Source organism: Rhinopithecus roxellana, chromosome 21, assembly GCF_007565055.1.
Source record: "Rhinopithecus roxellana isolate Shanxi Qingling chromosome 21, ASM756505v1, whole genome shotgun sequence".
In the NCBI taxonomy this organism is placed as follows: domain Eukaryota; kingdom Metazoa; phylum Chordata; class Mammalia; order Primates; family Cercopithecidae; genus Rhinopithecus; species Rhinopithecus roxellana.
The window spans coordinates 38,798,722-38,813,716 of NC_044569.1; the positions used below are offsets into that span (position 1 = coordinate 38,798,722).

Here is a 14,995-nt window from a genome sequence, read left to right on the forward strand (position 1 = left end):
AATAAAAAGGAAGCAGGAGTTGCAGCCTTGGTATTTAACAAGAATACCAGTATAGAATTGAGAAAGCATTTAGAATGAGGTGGAGAAAGATGCTATAAGATAATAAAGTCCGTCATAGGAAACTTTAACATCTACCTGCAGTGCCTAGTGGGTCAGGTGGACAGAAAGGTAGGAGAGGTATAGAAGAGAGAGCTCAGAACATGAGCAGTGAAATATATCATTTTAAATTTTTATTGAACTTTGTTCCCCAGTAATTTTTATTTCAGCATATATAGGGTGTCACCAAAAGTTGAACATACATTTGTTTGTTAAGAAATTTTTAGTTCCGTAACATAGAACTCATACAGACAATATTCTCTGATCACAGTGCAATAAAATTGGTAAGCAGTAACAAAATCAGTGAATGAAACGACTTTCTGCCTGTAAATGTAAATACTATATATTAATTAATTTTTGTATCAAAGGAGAAATATGAACTGAAATTGGAGAATTTCTAAAAAATACTGGTAATGGAGACACTGCATATCAAAATCTGAATCTGTTGGATATGTGTAGAAATAGGAAAATTTATAATCTTTATATATAGAGAGAGCAATAAAAATAAAAGAATTAAAATTAATGAATTAAGGATATGAAAAAGTGAACAAAAAGTGTGCAGAGGAAAGAACATATAAACGTGTATGTTAAGGTCACATAACTACAAAACCATTCTGTTAGGGTGAGGATTTCAGAGGCCAGGTAATAAATGGAGGTAAGTTTTTAAAAAAATATTATGTGTTAAGTGATATAATATTGATTCAGAGTAAACTGTGATAAGTAAAGGTTGCATACAATAATTCTCAGAGCAACCACTAAAAAAAGAAAGAGGTCATTAGAGGTGATGAAGTTAGATGCTAAAGTGGGATCAACTGGTTTCTTTCCCCCTGAAAAAAGACAGGTGCAGGAAACGAAATACCAGGTGTGACAAGTAGAAAACAAAAGTAGAAAAGCAAGCAGAAAAGCAAGATGGTTGACTCAGTAATTCAACATCTCTGCAGTTAAAAGGCACAGACTGTCAGACTGGAGAAAACATGGTACCCCCAGATTGATAGAACTAATAGGCAACAGAAAATCTACAAGAATGGATTTTTTCCTTCTAATCTATAGAATATGGACATGTAGTTTATTAAAACTATAGAATATTAAAATAGCATTAGGAAGGCACTTTAGCATATTGACAGATATTATTAAATGCAACAGCTACATAATACACATTTTTCAAAATCTCATGGAACAATCCCAACTATAGTTGAATAGAAAACAAGTCTTAGTATATTTTTTAAAAATTGTTATTATATATATATATATATATATATACACACACACGCTAATTACAATATGGAATTAGAAATAAATAAAAAATCTTAAAAATCCTCAGGTATTTGGAAATTAAACTCATAAACCTAAGTTTAAAATTAGATGGTTTAAATCCCCAATTAAATGGCCAGGATTGTCAAGTTGTGTAAAAAAGCAAGATTCAAATATATGGTACCTATAAGAAAACACTTTAAAAACACAGGTAAAAAGTAAAAAGAAAAATAGATAACGTACCAACACTAATCAAAGCTGGAGTTACTTACAGTAATATCACACAAAGTACATTTCAGAGCATAATGAGAAAAGGGTTTATTATGGAGACAAACCTTAAACATTTATGCACTAATAACAGAGCTGCAAAATACAGTCATGAATTGCTTAATAGCAGAGTTACATTCTGAGAAGTAAGTTAGACCATTTCGTCATTGTGCAAACGTTACGGAGTGCACTTACACAAACCTAGATAGTGTAGCCTGCTACGCACCCAGGCTGTATGGTGTAGTCTGTTGCTCCTGTACTTCAAACTTGTACAACGTGTTACTGTGTTTAGTAATGTGCCAGTTGTAACACAGTGATAAGCATCTGTGTATCTAACCACAGAAAAGGTACAGTAAAAAATGCTGTGTAAAAGATAAAGAATTGGTATACCTGTATAGACTGCTAACCACAAATGGAGTTTCCAGAACTGGAAGTTGGTCTGGGTGAGTCAGTGAGTGAGTGGTGAGTGAATGTGATGGCCTGGACATGACTGCACACTACTGTAGACTTTTTAAACACTGTACATGTAGGCTACACTTAACCTATTTTAAAATGTTTTTCTTAAATAGTAAATTAATCTCAGCTTCCTATAACTTTATCTTTTTTTTTTTTGAGACAGAGTCTCACTCTGTTGCCCAAGATGGAGTGCAGTGGCACAACCTCAGCTCACTGCAACCTCCGCCTCCCAGGTTCAAGTGGTTCTCCTGCCTCAGCCTCCTGAGTAGCTGGGGTTACAGGCACGCACTGCCACGCCTGGCTAATTTTTTCTATTTTTAAAGAGATGGGGGTTTCACCATGTTGGTTGGGCTAGTCTCAAACTCCTAACCTCGTGATCCGCCTGCCTCCGCCTCCCAAAGTGCTGGGATTGTAGGCGTGAGCCACCGTGCCCAGCCCTATAACTTTAATTTTTAAAAATACTTTTAGTATTTTTAAAAATTAATAACACTTAGCTTAAAACACAAACACATTGTACACCTGTACAAAAATATTTTCTTTATATACCTAGTCTGTGGTCTTTTTTAGTTTTTAAATTAAGTTTTAAAAATTTTACTTTTTGAACTGTTTTTGTTAAAAAACACTAGTTTAACACAAACTAGTAACACAGTTGTTTGTTATTTAATATTACGTACTGTACATAATTGTATGCACTAGGCTTTCACGACTGGCAGCCCCATAGTTTTGTTTTCACCAGCGTCACCACAAAACGTGAGTAATGTCTAATGCTATGACATTCTGATAGCTGCAGCATGACCATGCGGTAGGAATGCTTCATCTCTGTTATACCCTGATGGGACTACTGTGGTTTGTGCCATCCATTGTCTACTGAAATGTTGTTATGTTGTACACGGTTGTACCTGAAGCAGAAACTGTTAGAACTTCAAGGAGAAATGGACAAACCCATTATGATAGTTGAAGATTTTAATACCCACTTCTCAATAATTGAACAAATGAGTAGGGAGACAATCAGTAAGGATATAGTAGAACACTATAGTGTTGAAGAACACTGTCCGTGAAGTTGACCCCATTGATAGATAACAGAGACTTAAGGCAGCAGGATGGGTAGTTTACCCAGTGCACACAGAACATTTATTAAGATGTGCCAGAAAAAAGCTTAGGGAAAAAAAAAGCCAACTGATAAAAATGCTGTCTGACCAAGTGGGCTTAATTAAGAAATTATAATAAAGGTTTCTGGGAAATTGCCAAATATCAGATAATAAAGGATACATTTCTGAATATCTTGTGAGTAAATTTGTTTATGTCAGAGCAGAGGTGGAGGAGGGATCTATCCAGGTCAGAGCGGAGGCGGATGAGAACAGACCAAGTCAGAGCAGAGGTTAAGGTGGGAAAAGTCCAGGTCAGAGCGGAGGTGGAGGAGGGATCTATCCAGGTCAGAGCGGAGGCGGATGAGAACAGACCAAGTCAGAGCAGAGGTTAAGGTGGGAAAAGTCCAGGTCAGAGCGGAGGTGGAGGAGGGATCTATCCAGGTCAGAGCGGAGGCGGACGAGAACAGACCAAGTCAGAGCAGAGGTTAAGGTGGGAAAAGTCCAGGTCAGAGCGGAGGTGGAGGTGGGAACTCTCTTGGTCAGAGCAGAGGGGAAGGTGGGAACCGCGGGGGTCATAGCAGAGGCGGAGGTGGGATCCATCCAGTTCAGAGCAGAGGTGGAGGCGGGAACGTTTGGGGTCAGGGCAGAAGTGGTGATGGAATTGTTTTCATCAGAACAGACTTGGATGGGGCACTGAATTTCCAGGCCACAATGCTGAGTTGCCATCCAGGTTCTAGAGCCTGAGGCTCCCGCCCACCCTTTTAGGAGCAGGTGCTGGCTGCTGCCCTGGTTACTTTAGGACAGTCGATTGGCCTCTCAGGTGCACGTGCCAAGTGTTGAGCACAAACTGAATTTAGGAATGGGAATGGCTTCACCCCATGAGGCACAAGACATGTGCCAATGACCTGGTGATGGTGGCCACTTGGGGGAGGCTGTGCCACTCAAAAGAGAGAAACTTCCTTCTGGTTTTCAAGCTAATTGAAGACACATTTACCTTGTGCAAGTGCCTGCGAGTTCATTCAAACAGATAGCCTTTCATTGCCTCTAGTTGATGTTTTCTAACAGGGTTTTCTCATTTTAAGATATATCCTTTCTGAAATCTGAATTATTTTGATGAAAATTCTTGATTTTTGTGTGTATTTTTCAAAAAGGAAGAAAATAAAGACATGATAAATAACTTGTTTGTAACGAGAAAATCGAATTCAGTTAAATTCAAATTTATCAACTGGGCATTGTTAAGGAGTGGTATCCACTTAACTTCCTTTCTTATAGTGTAATATACATAAGACAAAATATATCTTTCTTTTGTGTCAGCTTAAATACTTAAATAAGAATTAGAACAAATTGGCTGGGCATGGTGGCTCATGCTTGTAATCCTAGCACTTTGGGAGACTGAGGTGGGAATTGAGCCCAGGAGTTCGAGACCAGCCTGGACAACGCAGGGAGACCTAATTTACTTACTTATTTATTTTTTGGGATGGAGTCTCGCTGTGTTGCCCAGGCTGGAGTGCAGTGGCGTGATCTCGGCTCACTGCAGCCTCCACCTCCCGGGTTCAAGCGATTCTCCTGCCTCAGCCTCCCGAGCAGTTGGGACTACAGGCGTGTGCCACCAAGCCCAGCTAATTTTTGTATTTTTAGTAGAGACGGGGTTTCACCATATTGGTCTCGGACTGCTGACCTAGTGATCCACCCGCCTCGGCCTCCCAAAGTGCTGGGATTACAGGCGTGAGTCACTGTGCCCAGCCCCTGATTTCTAATTTAAATTAAATTTTTTTTTTTTTTTAATTAGCCTAGTGGGGTGGCTACAGCTGGAGCACGCCTGTAGCCTCAGCTACTTGGGAGGCTGAGGTGGGAGGATTGCTGGAGCCTGCGAGATTGAGGTGGAGCCTGCCCTGAGCTGTGATTGCACCGCTGCACTGCAACCTGGGTGACAGAGTGAGACCCTGTCTTAAAAAATAAATAAATACGGAATTAGAGCAAATTAATTCAAGGTCCATGTGGCAGTATACCCAATATGCATGCTGATGCCTGTGCAGAATTTAATATAGATGTGGGGCTGTGATGGTGTCTGCTTCTGCTTTTCTCAGGTAATGTGAGAACAACCTAAATTACTGATTGTATAATCTTTTTCATTATGTGAATGATTGATATTGCTAATATTACTAATTGTTCAAAATCTATGTGTATTCTCCTGGAAGTTTAGATTTGGAAATTGTAGCCAGTTTTGAAATATTAGCAGTATTTATAGTCCTTTAACATCACATTCCGAGGTCGTCATTTTGAGAATGTATTTTCTGCTGTAATTTCTTTTGCAAACCATAGCACACTTATCATTGTTCATGTTGTCTTCAGCCAAAATACTCTCCTTCAAAAAAGCAAACCTCTGCTGTTTGTTAAGTAGGGTATGCTGTTGAGAGAACAGCATGAGATGGTAACATTTTGCATCCTCACCCAAGCATATTTTATCTATTCACACTATAGACCATTAAAGAGAAGGAAAGCAAAATAGAACATTTTAGAGATAATTTATTTCTCTAAAAGACTGGGAGGATAAAGTCTTCCCAGTCATTTATTCTGTGCTTCATGAGACTGGTAAAAAACTATCTTTTGGAATAATTTTCTCCATGTTAGAAAAATGTTTAATGTTTATAGTCAATCACTGCCATTCCAGAACTGAAAGAAAAATGCGTAGGTATTGTGTTTTCTTCAACGTAAAATTGTGTTAGAGAGAAACAGAAACATTCATAATGAAAAAATGGTCATATAAAAGTAACAGGAAACCAGCTAAAATTTCTAAAAGTAAATTATATAGAAACTTTTGTTTACATTTGAGAAACACTTCTAAATTTTTATGTTTTTTAATGCCCCTATCTCTTGGACTTTGACATTAGGAGAAAATATAGTACTAAAAGATTGACATGCATCAATAATTAAACTTTCATGTGAAGTGAATCATTAGGAAGAGTTTAAAGGGAATACAGTTGTGTGAATTTCTACTGGGGTGGTGAAGTCATGATGGGCATCTTCAGGCAGTCGAACCTGGAGGAGCAGGTACCTGGTGCATCATGGAGGCAGTAGGGCGTGGAGGAGCAAGTACCTAATGAATGATAGAGGCAGGAAGCTTAGAGTAACAGCAGGCAGGAGGGCGTGGAGGAGCAGGCACCCGATGCTTCGCTTCGTAGAGGCAGGAGGCTGAGTAACAGCAGGCAGGAGGGCATGGAGGAGCAAGTATCTGATGCTTCATAAAAGAAGGAGACTCAAATTAACTACAGGCAGGTGACTCATTTCTTTAGCATCGTGCTAGTAGGCACTGGAGGTAAAGACATCTTGATTCCTGTGGATATTAGAAAAAGAATTTCATGAGTGTTCTTTTATTTATTGGACAATGTTCATTGCCTATTCTGTGCTAGGAAGGTAAAACCCATAAAACATGGGATTAGAAACATGTCAGTTGCTCTGATAAAATAAACTTCTGAATTTATGGTAGACAGAAATTGTATTGTTTCATGCTTTAAAATGATAAATATAGAATTCAGTATTTGACTTCTTAATGCCAACTGTATGCTCAGCTGGCTCTGCCAACGCTGGAACCTCTAGACCCCCAGCAGGTAAAGGAGGTAAAGGATATACCGTGCCAACTGTATCTGGGAAGTAGGAATGAGGGTATGTATCTTTTTTTGTTTCTTCCACAGTGTGAAGCTGAGTTAGACTGTAACACCATTTTTTGAATGAGTCAGAAATTACCCATTTCGGTGCAATCCTAAATTCAGTTACAAAGTGGTCTAATACATAGACGCTACTTGCTTTTTCTTTAAAGTTGATATTTTTGTTGTTCTATCAAATCATAAAAGTCATAGAGGTAACTCAGTTTTTCTGGATTGTTTATCTCAGCATTGGATAAATTGTATGCCTTTACTTTGAGCAGCTACTTTAGTTATAAACAAAGTAAACAAAAGGCAATTTCCATCTGGCATTTTCTGTGGAAAAAACAAGAGTGTTGGAAAATTAAGTACTTGAATGTTCTTCTGTGTTTTAAAGACTGTAATGGTGGTGTGTTTGCTACTGTGCAGAAGCTTAATTTGATTCCAGTATATTTTGACATTTGTAAACATATTACCATTAGTATGAAACTATGTAAAAATAAAGTAGTTAAAGGTATAAACCACTTTTACAGCCCTCCTCCCTTCCTGATACAGATACTAGTATTACTCTTTTGACTCTTCCTTTTAAGTTCTTTTCCCCTGTAAACATGCAGACTTATATTGGGATAATATAATTCTCAGATTTTCCACTTAAAAATGTATATCCTTACTATTTTGCATATCAATACAGGTTACTTATCAGATTTTTGTAAGTGTAACTGCTAAGTTCAGCAAAGCGTGCAACGTGTTGTACTTGATAAACTGGAATTGAAGGAAGGACTTCCTAAGGCGTTGTGGGGTTGAAGGAAAAACTTCCTAAGGGACCGTAGAATTGAAGGTGTTTGTGTATCTGCAGAAATAGTAGTTGGTCCATGCTGGAGTCAGCACATACTGCAGACAGATTGGTTCCATCCCAGCTGTGACTGCAGGGCACCTGCTCCTTAAAACCCTTGACATCGCTGAGAAGACCTGTTTGTGTCTTTTGTTGTGGCTGGCATTGCACTTGTGCCTACTGAGATCATATTGTAGATGATGTAACCAAGGTACTGTTTATTTAGATGCCAGTGTCTATTTTTGAAATGATTTTTTTTCCGAAGAAACAGCACTCCAGCTGTGTTGTAAACAGTTCCCAGCATCATAGACTTCAGTCTCCCAAAGGCTCAGATGCTGAGGTCAGTCTTCAGGTCAGGTGGTTGCTTCTTGTGAAGGGATGTGGTGGAAGGGTCACGATCCCCAGGGCCCGGAGAGCCTGGCCCTGAGCTGCACCTGCGTTGCAGGACGCTTCCCAACTCCCGGGCTTGCTATTTCGGGCATACAAGGCAACTGGAGGCCAAACCCCTTCCTCAAACTGAATGTAATTGAAAATACCTTAGTTTCTAAAGAATTGACATATTAGGGGAAATATTTTGGAAACTGTTAGGATTGGTTTAGATTCTGTGCTTCACAAATAAGTATATGAGAGAATCAAATATCTAGCAAATATCTCCCAAGTAATGAGCAAAATGGCCAAAATTACATCATTTAAAAGTGGTTTGATAAGTAAATAGAAGGGAAACACCAGTAGCATAAACGTATTTTGTACATGCAGATTATTTTGGAAAATATGTTTTCCATTTCTTTCCTTTTCAAATTTGATTTCTTTTTTTTTTCTTAAGCTATATCCTGATAGCAAATTACCATTTCATAGTAAAATACAGTTCTGTGGAGGTGGCATTATTTGATGGGAGACGCCCAGCAGTCGGGACAGTGTGTGGCTTTTACCCTATCCAGATGGCGAGGTCCTTACCTCCCACACGGGACCTCTTCCCTGTGTTACTTCTAGATGCAGGGCTGTGGACACTTGCGGTCCTTTATTCTAATAAGGCTTCCGTAACCAAAATGTAGGCTGTGACTTTACATCAAGATGAAAAATTCCCAGATTTTAAATTGTAATTTTCTTCTCTGAATATGAACATTGAAAGTGTAAATGTAAAACTAGACTATATGTATTGCTGTTGTGATACTGATGTGTGGCCATATTTGTTTGCTATCTGTTTAGGTAGTTAGCATCATATAACTTACTTGAATTTTGTTTAAGAGTATTTAGTGTAATAAGAGCATACCTTTTTGTTTTTGAGACGGAGTCTCCCTCTGTCACCCAGGCCGGAGTGCAGTGGCGCGATCTCGGCTCACTGCAAGCTCCACCTCACGGGTTCGTGCCATTCTCCTGCCTCAGCCTCCCGAGTAGCTGGGACTCCAGGTGCCCGCCACCATGCCTGGCTAGTTTTTTGTATTTTTAGTAAAGATGGGGTTTCACTGTGTTAGCCAGGATGGTCTCGATCTCCTGACCTGGTGATCTGCCCGCCTCGGCCTCCCAAAGTGCTGGGATTACAGGCGTGAGCCCCCACGCCTGGTCAATAATGGCATAATTTTAAAGAGGAATTTAAGAGAAATACATTTTAAAAACATATGTTTATTTTATAACAATATTCACAGAAACATTTTCTCTCTCGTGAATACATGTACAGTTAAAAAGCATTGCCCTTGTCCTTCACGAGAGATGGGTAGAGGACATTATGCTATGCATGCAAAAGAAATGTTGAAGAGTTGACTTGTGGCTGTTTCTGTGCTAATATTTTCTACCTTTCCAGGAGTGTTGTTAAATGACATGTTAAAGATGTAGTTGAATAAGCTAGGCATGCTGGATGCACCTGTAAACCCAGCTACTTGGGAGTCTGAGATGGGAGGATTGCTTGAGCCCAGGAGTTTGAGACCAGCCTGGGCGACATAATAACACCTCATAAATAAATAAATAAATATTAGAAGATGTAGTACTTTCATGAAAATTTAGAATTATTTTGTTTGTGTATTAATGTTAAGCACTGAAAGCAATTAATTGATTACAGGACTTCTTTGAACTTACACTTTCAATTTTTTATAGTCCCTTTTTTCTAACTTCTGTTTTGCAGGGCCTTTGCACTGCTCTTCACTTGGATTGAGCTTGTGGACCTGTTTCTAACACTGAGGATATCTAAGGTATGAATAATGAACAGTCACTTATTTGACAGTTGTGTTTTCTTTTTGTCTCCCTGCACAGGAAGACAGTGACCCACCCATTCATGAAAGTCTCAGCATAGAAAATACATTGTGGGCAAGCACCATTGTTGCATCGGGTAAGGAAAGCATTCTCCTCTGAGTGTGATTGCTCCCGGATAGATGATGCTTTGTTTTGTCCAGGGACTCCAAACAAGTGTTTCTCACAGTGCCCTGAAATATTTAGGGACCTTGCTAAACGCAGACTCCAGCTCAGTGGGTCTGAGACAGTCCTGGGAGCTTGTGGTGAGGCTTCTGCTGCTCCTCAGACACTGCACGTGGTTCGCAAGGCCAGAGACGGGGAGAGGTGATGCAGCCTTCGTGCAGGAGTATAGGGATATTCTGTTCGTCTTTGACCTGTTTCTTGACAAACTTGTCAGTGTTCCTTAATGAGAGACGCTACAGAAGCAGGAATGGGTTGATGTTGATGCTGGTGCCAGTAATGGGGCTTAGCAGCAAGGCGCCCTGGAAGAGAGTGCCCGAAAGGTGATGGCAGCCCGGAATGTGAGGCTAGATTGTCAGAGCTATGTCTTCTCAGTGCTGCCCAATGCTGGTAGCCCTTCTCGCCTGGGTGCCACTCACTCCCCGATGCATGTGCATGGAGCACCTGTTCTACACCAGGCATGGTGATGTAGTCTGGGGCAAGGCAGTTACAGTTCCTGGCTTCAGGGAGCTTATGGCTTTGTGGACAGAGATTAAGAAGGTGATCTAGATAACGTTACTGTGCTAAGTATCACAAACAAGTACAGAATGCCATGGAAATTTTGTAATTAAAGAAGCTTATAGGCCAGACATGGTGGCTCAAGCCTATAATCCCAGCACTTTGGGAGGCTGAGGCGGGCAGATCACAAGGTCAGGAGATCAAGACGATCTTTGGGAGGCCGAGGTAGGCAGATCACAAGGTCAGGAGATCGATACCATCCTGGCTAACACGGTAAAACCCGTCTTTACTAAAAATACAAAGTATTAGCTGGGCGTGGTGGCGGGCATGTGTAGTCCCAGCTACTCGGGAGGCTGAAGCAGGAGAATGGCATGAACCCGGGAGACAGAGCTTGCAGTGAGCTGAGATGGCACCACTGCACTCCAGCCTGGGTGACAGGGCGAGACTCTGTCTCACAAAAGAAAAGAAGCTTATATAGACCAGGTCTAAGGGCAGCTTTTCTGAAGAAGAAACATTTAAATTAAAAAACAAACAACCCCATCAAAAAGTGGGCAAAGGATATGAACAGACATTTCTCAAAAGAAGACATGCATACAGCCAACAGACACATGAAAAAATGCTCATCATCACTGGCCATCAGAGAAATGCAAATCAAAACCACAATGAGATACCATCTCACACCAATTAGAATGGCAATCATTAAGAAGTCAGGAAACAACAGTTGTTGGAGAGGATGTGGAGAAATAGGAACACTTCTACACTGTTGGTGGGATTGTAAACTAGTTCAACCATTATGGAAAACAGTATGGCAATTCCTCAAGGATCTAGAACTAGATGTACCATATGACCCAGCCATCCCACTACTGGGTATATACCCAAAGGATTATAAATTAGTCTACTACAAAGACACATGCACACGTATGTTTATTGCGGCACTATTCACAATAGCAAAGACTTGGAATCAACCCAAATGTCCATCTGTGACAGACTGGATTAAGAAAATGTGGCACATATACACCATGGAATACTATGCAGCCATAAAAAAGGATGAGTTTGCGTCCTTTGTAGGGACATGGATGCAGCTGGAAACCATCATTCTTAGCAAACTATCACAAGAACAGAAAACCAAACACCGCATGTTCTCACTCATAGGTGGGAACTGAACAATGAGATCACTTGGACTCGGGAAGGGGAACATCACACACTGGAGCCTATCATGGGGAGGGGGGAGGAGGGAGGGATTGCACTGGGGAGTTATACATGATATAAATGATGAACTGATGGGTGCTGACGAGTTGATGGGTGCAGCACACCAACATGGCATAAGTATACATATGTAACAAACCTGCACGTTATGCACATGTACCCTAGAACTTAAAGTATAATTTAAAATAAATAAATAAATAAATAAAAAGAAATGAAAATAAAAAAAAAAGAAACATTTAAATTAGATTTAAAGAATATGCAGATGTGGCAGGATGAGGCGGGTGGCAGGAACAGTGTGAGGACCATTCCTGCTAGCAGCCTGGTACCAAGAGACAGTACCTTGAAGAAAAGGATCCAAGGGCCAGTGTGCCAGGCCCATGGAGAAGGCAGGTGTCACACAACAGGGCAGCTTTGTGTGCTTGTGTTTGACTGTTGGCCTGCACTGTGCAAAACTATACAACGAACTCCAGGAGGAGTACACATGTTAGCTTTTTGGAGGATAGAATTTGAAAGAGGATAAATCTTATCCTAGTGTTCTGTGTCTTTACAAAATACCTGATGGGTATATGACAGTTTTAATAGGTGGCAATTCTGTGGGTGTTTGATGTTATTTATATATAAATTACATCTATGTATGATATAAATGTTACATACGTGTGTGTGTGTATATATATAAAAAACATACATATATAAATTTCTCAACATACAAAGAGAATAAGGACAGTTTTCCATGAAGAGACTTCAGAGGTGAGCAGGCCAGTTTCTGGGCTCTGTAGGCCTTGAGAAGGACTTCATGCCAGGAGGACTCTTCCGGGTTGAACACGTGGACCCTGGGCTCTGTAAGGGTCTTCACACCATGGGCAGGCACATTCGGCCGGGGAAACCTGCCCTCCAGCTTTCTTCATGCTGCTGCCTTGGCATTGCTGAGAGGCATGAGTGTTGCCAGCCTCTCCGCCAGGTGGTGAGTATGGTCAGTGCCGGTCTGGCCTCACGCTGAATGACTGCACTCAGCAGGTGTGTTCCCTCTGCCAGTTACCGTCAAGCCAGGCCACACCGAGACCAGAACGGAGTCCAGCTCTGCCTTCCCTGGAAGCCAGTGTCCTTGAGCGCTCGGCTTTCAGTAGTTACACGAAAGCATTTATGATACAGGACTCAGAAGCTGACACATGGGGAGAAAGCTTACATTTTCCATACGTAGTTATTGCAGCCTATTTCTTCCATCTCACTGATATTTATTATTCTTAATTAAGGATCATTCGTGAAGATAGTAATGCTTCTCTTTTTAGAATAAATTTCATCTTTTTTTCCTGGGTGCTATGTAAACGTGTATGAAATGTTACTGATCCCTAGTACTGTTGATTTGTGGCCCTTCTCCTGAGGGAGACTGAAGTTGCTCGAGCTAAAGGCTTTTGAGACATCCAATACAGTTCCCTGAACAAAGTTTTCTCTCCTGACCTCGGTTCTCTTGATGACCTTGGCAAGTGGACCCGACCAATTGGACGCTAATTAGGCATTGTAACATGCCGGCCTCATCCTGCCCGTTCTGTTCTCTTTGCCATCTAGCATTCGGTGTTGTGTCTTCCTAGTGGGCATGAAGATGACTTTAAAACCATCCACTCGGCTGGGCGCGGTGGCTCACGCCTGTAATCCCAGCACTTTGGGAGGCTGAGGTGGGCGGATCACGAGGTCAGGAGATCGAGACCATCCTGGCTAACACGGTGTAACCCCGTCTCTACTAAGAAATACAAAAAATTAGCCGGGCGTGGTGGTGGGCGCCTGTAGTCCCAGCTACTCGGGAGGCTGAGGCAGGAGAATGGCGTGAACCCAAGAGGTGGAGCTTGCAGTGAGCTGAGATCGCGCCACTGCACTCCAGCCTGGGCCACAGAACCAGACTCCGTCTCAAAAACAAAAACAAAAACAAAAACAAAACCATCCACTCGAGAAGCTTAATTAAGGTGCCTTTAATGTTAGTTTGTATTCGAACATCTTTAAATGTAAGCTTTTTCTTTAATTACAACTCTTTTAGTTCATACATATCTTTATTTAAAAGCCTTATTAATGTGAACAGTTACCACATTCTATATATTTACCACACTGCTATATCCTAAAGAATGTTTGAAAGACTCTAAGATTTACAGAGTAACCTAAGCACTCTTGTATTCTTTGTAATTGATTACAAGTTGAGAATTCCTTTTACTCTTATACTTTAAAAGTCGTATCTCAGTTGAATTCAAGTTGACTCTGGAGGGAAGTGAACTCGGCCCTTCCTCCCCGTCCTAGAGTTCTCAATGCATGGGAACCAGGACTCAGGTTAGACACAGACAGGCGACCCAAGGCAGGACACAGGGAGTCTGCTGTGCTGCCTGAGGTTTCACTTCCCATGTGGATTTAGAAAACTTGTTCTGTAAAATGCAGAATGGAGTCCTGGAGAACTGTTGTGTTTACTGTCATGATGAGCATGGAAAGGAGTGTTCCTGATGAGCATAGAAAGGAGTGTTCCTGATACTCACCTGTCACAAAACTGGAAGGAAAGCTCGGCTCCCTAAGGCAAGGTTGACAAAAGTGTGACAGGGCTGTCAGAGGGCAGTCCCTGACCATGTGGACCCACACCTGGGTGCGGGTCTCCTTGTCACTCGGTGGGCCAGCTGCGTGGTGTCTAGACCTGGGTGAGGGTCTTCTGTGTCTCTGTGTCTCGGCCATGTGGACTCTAGACCTGGGTGCGGGTCTCCTGTGTCTCTGTGTCCTGGCTGTGTGGACGCTAGACCTTGGTTGGGGGTCTCCTTTGTACTCTGTGCATCAGTTTTGGTCTAGGTCGTTTACATTCTGGGGCTCAGTTCATGGTCTTCATCAGTTTTCCTGTACTTGGTGCGTGATTGGAGTTGTATGTGTAGTGCTCAGTGTCTGCCTTGCTATCTTTGGGTCCAGCCCAGGAGCACCTGCCCCAGGGAGCAGTGCACACTGGGGTTCTATGGAAATTGGCTCCTGGAGGGCATCTGCAAGTTGGAGTGTGTTCCAGAGGATGGTGTATGTGGTCCTGCCTGCTTTTGCTAATGGCATCTAGCAGGTTTTGGGTGTATAATTGAGAGTCAACAAATACGTTGATTTATTAATACCTCTGTCTCTCATTAGACACACATGAAATACGTGTTGACTTTTAGTAAGCATTTCACATCGTTTTGATTTTATAGCTTAAGGCCATTAGTTGTTTTGTTAAAGTGGTCTAGGTTTTGTATTTTGTGTTTTTATATAATTTTCTG

At 41.3% G+C, this 14,995-nt stretch overlaps 1 protein-coding gene across 9 annotated transcripts in view; it reads left to right on the forward strand.

Moving 5' to 3' along the window:
- ATP9B (ATPase phospholipid transporting 9B (putative)) overlaps positions 1 to 14,995 on the forward strand; it is a 302,593-nt gene that overhangs the window by 122,443 nt on the left and 165,155 nt on the right. For all 9 annotated transcript variants that reach the window (XR_004055661.1, XM_030925838.1, XM_030925840.1 and 6 more), the window contains one exon: positions 9,876 to 9,951. Coding sequence is in view for 8 of the 9 variants with exons in the window: in XM_030925838.1 (XP_030781698.1) it covers positions 9,876 to 9,951 (76 nt within the window). In the remaining variant the exon portion in view is untranslated. The remainder of the gene's footprint in view (positions 1 to 9,875; positions 9,952 to 14,995) is intronic.